The sequence below is a fragment of the Arachis ipaensis genome, chromosome B07, assembly GCF_000816755.2.
Source record: "Arachis ipaensis cultivar K30076 chromosome B07, Araip1.1, whole genome shotgun sequence".
NCBI classification, from domain to species: domain Eukaryota; kingdom Viridiplantae; phylum Streptophyta; class Magnoliopsida; order Fabales; family Fabaceae; genus Arachis; species Arachis ipaensis.
The window spans coordinates 11,602,568-11,610,501 of record NC_029791.2 but is presented as its reverse complement, the minus strand read 5'-3'; the positions used below and the strand labels follow the sequence as shown (position 1 = coordinate 11,610,501).

The window sequence follows — 7,934 nt, the reverse complement described above, 5'->3', positions numbered from 1 at the left end:
AAATTTTGAGTGCCCATTTGAATAGTGACTAAAATTTTGATTATAAGTTAAAAGAGAGACAATAATGATAATGTAAATAATTTTAATATTATTCATATTTCATAATTCATACCAAGATCCAAATAATTAAGACCTTTGATCTAACAAATCAGTTCTAACTTCTAAGTGTGTGTCTATTTTATTCTACCTACTTAGGACACAGGTACTATAGTTCATGTTCAATCTAACTTGGGGAACAAGTCATTACTTTCCTCCACTATCATAGTTATTTATCGATCACATGATAACATTTACACAATGTGGGATAAATTATCCATGCATTAAGGGAAGAAACTACTCGTTTCATTTAGGGAATTGGATCTTTTAATTTTTTTTTGTTTTTCATTTGAGAAGCTAAAGTGTAATCTCTTACTATATATTTATAGGTAGAATAAAAAAAATATAAAAAAAGGGCAAATTACAATAATAAGTCAAGGGAGAAAATAATTTACGTGAATCAGCCAAAACAAAAACTGCTTCATGAATCCACCAATGCACGTTTATATGTAATTCGAACCAGCTTGGTTCGAACTCCATTTCTACATAATTCGAACGAGTTTGGTTCGAATTACACACAAACACACGCACATACTAATTCGAACCAGCTTGGTTCGAATTACACACACAGTAATTCATGGTATAATTCGAATTATGCTGTTAAAAAATTAATAATTTATTAAAAAAATTATTAAAAAATTTATTAAAAAAATTAATAATTTAAAAGTTAAAAAAATATATATTTTATTTCATACGTTAAAAAAAAAGCTAACAAAATATTTAATTACGAGACTTCTTTAAAATATTAATGAGCTAGTAATTCGAACCAAGCTGATTCGAATTAGTGTGTGAGTGTGTTTGTGTGTAATTCGAACCAAGCTGGTTCGAATTAGTGTGTGCGTGTGTTTGTGTATAATTCAAACCCAGCTGGTTCGAATTATGTAAAAATGGAGTTCGAACCAAGCTGGTTCGAACTACATATAAACGTGCATTGGTAGATTCATGAAGCAGTTTTCGTTTTGGTTTATTCACGTAAATTATTTTCTCCCTTAGTTTATTTTTGTTTTTTGCCCAAAAAAAAATATTAAAAGATTAAATATCATACTTTACTCACTTAATTAAAAAAAATTAAAAGGATCCATTCTCTTTTATTTAGTTGAACATTCAATAAATAACTACCACCATCCTCACTAAAAATTTTCAAGTAAACTCAGATATTTTTCAATTATAATTCACTTAAATTTGTCTAAAATTCTTGTTGACTTAAGAATTAGAATCCCTTATAAATACTCCACCATCATTTTAGAGCTAATGTGAAACCAACTTGAATAGCTTCATCACCACCTCCAACCTCATCTCTCAAACTCATTACTCATAAGTTTGTTTCAAGTACGATCTGGAACAAATATATTATTAACAGTTTCATGTATGCATCTAATTATATAGGGTAAAATATATTTTTTGTTTCTGAAATTTGGCAAAAGTTTCAAAAATATTCCTAAGTTTTATTTTGTTTTAATTTTGTCCCAAAAGTTTTCGATTTGCATCAAATATACCTCGACGGCTAAATTTTCAAAAAATTTAAGACTAATTCAACAATAATGTATGAAAATTATCCTTGATTTGCTTGTATTGAGGGTTATTCTTATGAAATTGTTGTTGAATTGGTCTTAAATTTTTTAAAAAGTTAGCCATTAGGAGTATATTTGATGCAAATCGAAAACTTTTGGGACAAAATTGAAACAAAATAAAATTTAGGGATATTTTTGAAACTTTTGTCAAACTTTAGGAACAAAAAATATACTTTACCCAATTATATAATATCACGTCAACAAAATATTATTAACAGTTTCATACATGCATCTAATTATATAATATCACGTTAACAAAAATAACTAAATTTTATATTAACTTTATGAATAATCATTTAAAAAAAAGTTATGTTTAAACAGTTATATAAAATATTTTACACTATCAATATATTAAAATTAAACTCAAATAAATTTGACAGTATAAATATATTTTAATTGAATTTAAATACAGAAAAAATACATAAAATTTATGTTCTATTGAGAAATAGATATTAAAAACTCAGAACTACATTACATGTGAATTTCCACTATATATCTATTGCTCCTTTTCTTACAAGTATATATGCATAATTATTTGTTGTTCGACAAACTAAGGAGAATCTCACAATCTATTTTAGACAGATTAACTCGTGTATTTTAATAATCAATTCACTATCAAGATTACGATCTAGAATTGTCATGTCTAAACAATTGTATAGATGCATATGTCATATGTGATTAGCAATATATGATAACTGGTATCCTACATAAAAATTTTTTAACTTCTCTTACCAATGCAACACAATAATGCCTAGTTTATTATTGTAGGCAAAAAAATGCATTGCAATAAGATTAATTGATGATCACATCCTTTATTGATTTGAATGCAAACAGAGCAAATGAAGCAATTTAGCCACTAATCCTTCAGCACAGCCATCATCAAGAACTTATAACAAGTTATCTATATTACAATAAGGCGAAAACTTACGTCCACATATTTTCATGTGAAATTGATAATTAAAAATAGTTAGATGATTTTACAGATTTGACTAAATTATAACTTCACATGAAAACAACGGTGAATTTTCACCTACAATTAAACCTTGAAAAAATCTTTATCTCTTTCCTTATCCCACATTTAGATAAAGATAAATGGTGGGACAGGCAATTGGTTAAACATTACAATAGGGCTTCTAACTTGAAATGTTCCATCATCCCAAATCAACGAAGCAGAAGCTGTGTTTACATTCAAACTCCCTTCTATAATGACCGAGAATGATTTCTTTTGGCCTATACATTCAAACGACAACGTATCCGGTTTCACTTGGATATCCAAAAAAGATGGGTACATCACTTTCACTTTATATGTAGATGTTGCGGACCCAACATTCATAACTGTTCTATGAAAAATTCGAGTGAAAGATGACACGTTTGTGTAGAGAGAAATTGATGGGAGGTTGAGGTCGTATACACTCTCTGTCTTTCCCAGTTTCTTGCAACTGCTATTATCTTTAGTGAGAATCCCAAGGTTTTTAGTTTCAATTCCCTCCTGGCACAAGAATTTGACATAATCAACTTCGTTAATGTCGTACACTAAACCAGGATTTGCTGCCTTAATAGGATTAATTAGTCCCGCACCATATGCAAATTCGGCCTCAGGATTAAGAGTGGCACTCAATGGAGTAGCTGTTGATTCAAATGATGTAACACAAAGTATTAAAAGAATAATTAGGATTTAGGCATGTAAAAAGTTTACAACAAACTTTTGGATGATTATTCATGGTTTTTATTGATATAACGTTACATAATTAGATATATTTATAAAACTATTTTACTATAATAGTATATCAAAATTAAATTATAAGATAAATGAATCTCTCAAAAAGTATTTGAAAACTTTTTGTAATGTATAGTTTCTAAGAAAAAAAAATAGTTGTTTGAAAAGTTGCAACATTAGACTTATAGGTTCCTGACAAAAAAATAAATTGTGACTAAATGTTGTAATTTTTCATAGACTTATAATGACAAAAAAGTAAAATTTAATATTTATATATTAACTAAACATATGATTTATAGAATAGTGGTCTAATTAAAGGCCATTTTTTTTAGATAAACCATTTTGTTAAGTTATAATTAATTAATTAATGCATTATTTATAAATATACCTGTGGTCATGAGTGCAGATTTTATCATAGCAGGAGACCAATTAGAATGAAATGATTTGACATATGCAGCTGCTGCAGTGGCATGAGGGCATGCCATTGAAGTGCCAGAAATAATATTATAATGGACTAATCTTTTGTCACCTTTAACATCTGAAATTGGAGAAATTGGAGACCATGCGGCTAAAATGTTAACTCCTGGGGCAACCACATCGGGCTACAAATTAAAATTATGAAGTAATTAGTAATTAATAATTTAATTTATTTGTTACGGAATTATATACAATTAAAAGTTAATTACCTTAAGAATGTTTGGTGTGATTGGATTTGGACCTCTTGATGAGAATGAAGCCACATATGGGGCTAATGAGTCTCTAACTTCGTCACTCTTGAATATTGTAGCTGTTGCATTATTACTGATAAAGCAATATATAATATAGATCCAATTAAAAAGATTTTTAATTTCAAGACACTAGTGTATGTATTCAAATATGTTTTATACATACCCCATTGAAGCTAAGTAAGAATGTACTAATCTAAAGTTCCTTAGACTCAAGAAAGTTGAAGGCACTGCATAATTATTTGGTAAATCTTTTGGGGATATGGCTCCATGTATCATACCAACTGCACCGGATAGTAACTCTATATCTGTTGGAACAAGAATGCTCTCACACAAAACGATCTTGCCTCTCACCAAATGTTTATTCAATGAGTCCTTATAACAATACCTAATAAGCACATACATTTCAAAATAATGAATATTTTAATAAAAAAGAAGATGACAATCCATTAAAGAAAAGTAGTAAAATTTCATTTGTTGATATACCTGGATATGGAACTGTTATACCCACCAGCAGTGTTTGGTGCATCTCCACCGTAAATTAAAGGGAACATTTTGTTTTTGAGATCAAATGTATTTATTGAAACCCCCTGTCCATATGACATAGTTATTTGTTTTCCAATTTTTTTTAGAAAATCAATAGAATTATTTTTTCTAATAAAAACTATACAATACAAGATAATAACATGCAAAACATGTGGCCAACGAATTATAACTCAAATGGCATAGTCTCGTTTCTAATTTTAGAAAAAAAAAAAAAAAACATGCAAGTCATGTGTCTTAAAACTAATTAGAAAGTGAATAGCTACCTCAAAAGTGATACCATTGCCCAACCGAACCTTTGTAAGAAACTTTCTATCAATAGTGGCGGCAGCCACAGAGAGCAACCAAGGTGAATAATTAGTCATAGAAGAAAGATCAGGACCCAGATTATTGGCAGAGTTAGAAGTCAATATCCCTTTCTTCATTGCATGGAAACTCCCAATGTTAATTGCATCTTCAAAATACGAAAAGGGAAAAGCCACATCTGCCCCGACTGAAATAGAGATGACGTCAACGCCGTCATGGATAGCGTCATCAAATGCCGCAAGAACGTTGGCGTCATCACAGCCGTCCGATGACCAACAGACCTTGTAGATGGCGATGCGTGCTGAGGGTGCTCCTCCACGTGCTCTCCCTGATCCTGAAGCGTACCCTAAGAGGCTTGCAGAGTCAACTAAGTTCCCAGCAATTGTTGATGAAACGTGTGATCCATGGCCGTTTGAATCTCTAGCAGATCTAATGTCATCTTTGGCATAGCTACCTTCGATGTTGTAGGATTTTGCTCCAATGATTTTCCTATTGTGTCAATCAACTCTTTATTTAACCGGTAATTATTCAAATACGTGCATTAAGAAAATTAGTCGTTAAATCGGATACTATATTAGTGTTTATTTGTAGAGACAGAGATTAAGATTTATTATTGTATTTGATAGTTAGATATTAGAACTAAAATTTTAGTTTTGAAACACCAAATTTTAGTCACTTCATTATTTTCAGAAAGTAAAAATTTTAGTTTTGAATACACGTGTAAACGATTTTACATTAAAAATATATCAAAATTAATTTTTTTTATATACACATATATAACATAATCGTTATTCAAAATTGTGTAAATACGGTTATTCTTAAATGTTAACGGATTCAATAAAATAATTTATTTTGTTCAACCAATTTGTGAGTCATACTAAAATAATTGTGATATAAATATTCATTAGTGAAAGAGTTATAATTTATGTTTGGCACACTTAAGAATTTTTTTATCATTATTAATTTTATATAAAGATATATGAATAATAAATCTAAGTAAAAAATAATAATTTTTACTAGTGGCTACTTTAATTTCTGTTCTTTTGTTTACTAGTAATTAGCTTTTAAACTTTATTGAATTAAAAGATAAATTAGTATCTAAGTTGCAAAAGTAGGCCCATGAAGCTTTGTTTAGATGCAGGGACGAAGCTTCTTCATATGACTTAAGAGTGGCTCCCAAAATTATTATAATTTATCTTATAAAAACAAAAACTTTACTGTTGTGACCCTCAATATGTTAGTTAATAGTTATGTCCTCTTTAAATTATATTATTTAGTTATGGCCCTTCTAAGAAATTAGTCTAGCTTTTAGGTGGCAAGTGAAGGTGAAAAAGAAACTTTAATATGGCATTGTTTTTCGTTAATTGAATTAACTGGCTGCAAAATTAGAGTTTCTAATCCAAAGAATTTGAATGTAAAGATGATTACCTATTACAAGTGAAGTTATGACATGATCCCTTCCATTTGTTGGGTGGTAGACCAAATCCTTTGTCACTAAAACTCTCAGACTCTGGCCATATTCCAGAGTCTAATACTCCAACAATAATCTCACTTTCTTTATTTGTTCTTTTCACTTGCTGGGGAAACCCTATAAAATCCCATGATCTTGTTGTGTGAAGCCCATTTTTCTTGTTTGGAAAAACTGACACAACATCCTCCATTTCTATTGCAATATCAAAGTCAAACATTAAAATGCTATTTGTAATAATTTGTATGATCAATGGAAATTAATTATCATACCTGACATCCTTTTTGCCTCCTCTTTTGTTAACTTCATTACAAATCCATTAAAGCTCTTTTTGTAACTATGGAGTATAGCTTCTGATTTAAAATCACTGGATAAATAATGCATATTTGGATGGTCAATTTAATTATAATATGCTTTAAGGATAAAGAACAAAAGAATATAGATTGAGTTTTACAGTATTATTCTTACCTAAGATATTATCAATTAAGACTCCTTAATCCAAAACATCTTAGTTAGAGTATAAATTAATCGTTATCTTAACTAATCTCATATTTGTTATTATTAAGTATGGTGAAAACTCAGGTACAGTCGACTTCACGTGAAGTCAACTTTACGTGAAGTTGATAGCTGAGAGTCGTTTGATAAAAATTTAATCAAATCAGTCAAATCATCTAACGGCTCTCAGCTATCAACTTTATGTGAAGTCAACTGTACCTGAGTTTCCACCTTAGTATATAGTCTAAGATATTAAAACTTGTGTACTCTAAAGTAGTGAAGTTATTACCCACTGAAATGTATTGCTAGTTGTTGATTCATATAAACATGGCCACTTATCAGTATTATCTTGAAAAATGAATTGATGAACAAATAAAAACAAATATAATATCTATCAAACCTGCCGAGAATTTTTTGAGCCATGCTTGTATGAAGAGAAGGTAATGACGTTGGGTCCATACCCTTAGGATGATCACCCATGTAAATAATGTAAGTCTGTAATTAAAGTATGATATTAGGGAGGAAATTCTACACCATAATTATTGTATTACTTTATCTATCTATAAGCTCCATGAACATGTACACTACTAGTATAATAATTAACAGGAGATTAAAATATGAATATGTTTGTTACCTTTCGATCATCTTTGGAATAGGCTTGACTACTAATCATCATAACCCATATAAGGCTGAAAATAACATATGGCCTAAAAAAAGAGATAATCATAGTTGCCATGGCAGATCAAAATGATAAGCAGAGAAAAAGCTTAAGAGGAGGACTAGATCAGATACATGTGTACATGCCTATAGCTGCTTTACCAAAAGGGTATTTATATATGCTGAAGAAATTAAAGGGAATATTAATTACTCTATCATTCAATTCACGTTGATGTTTAATTATAAAATAATTTGGGAATAGGAGCTACAAATTGTGAACTGATTTTGATGCTTTTAGTTGTTGATAGCAGAAATGATTATAAATTAATTTTTTTTTTTGTTTGACTAGTAACTTT

The 7,934-nt window shown here is 29.5% G+C and overlaps 1 protein-coding gene across 1 annotated transcript; it reads right to left on the bottom strand.

The window, feature by feature from the left end:
* On the bottom strand, positions 2,531 to 7,744 carry LOC107609495 (cucumisin). The gene is made up of 10 exons (XM_016311483.2): positions 7,556 to 7,744; positions 7,322 to 7,416; positions 6,699 to 6,793; positions 6,387 to 6,621; positions 4,919 to 5,447; positions 4,596 to 4,699; positions 4,276 to 4,497; positions 4,071 to 4,185; positions 3,773 to 3,986; positions 2,531 to 3,293 (listed from the first exon to the last, which is right to left on the bottom strand). The coding sequence occupies exons 1-10, from the start codon at positions 7,655 to 7,657 to the stop codon at positions 2,746 to 2,748; spliced, it is 2,259 nt and encodes a 752-aa protein (XP_016166969.1). The 5' UTR covers positions 7,658 to 7,744; the 3' UTR covers positions 2,531 to 2,745.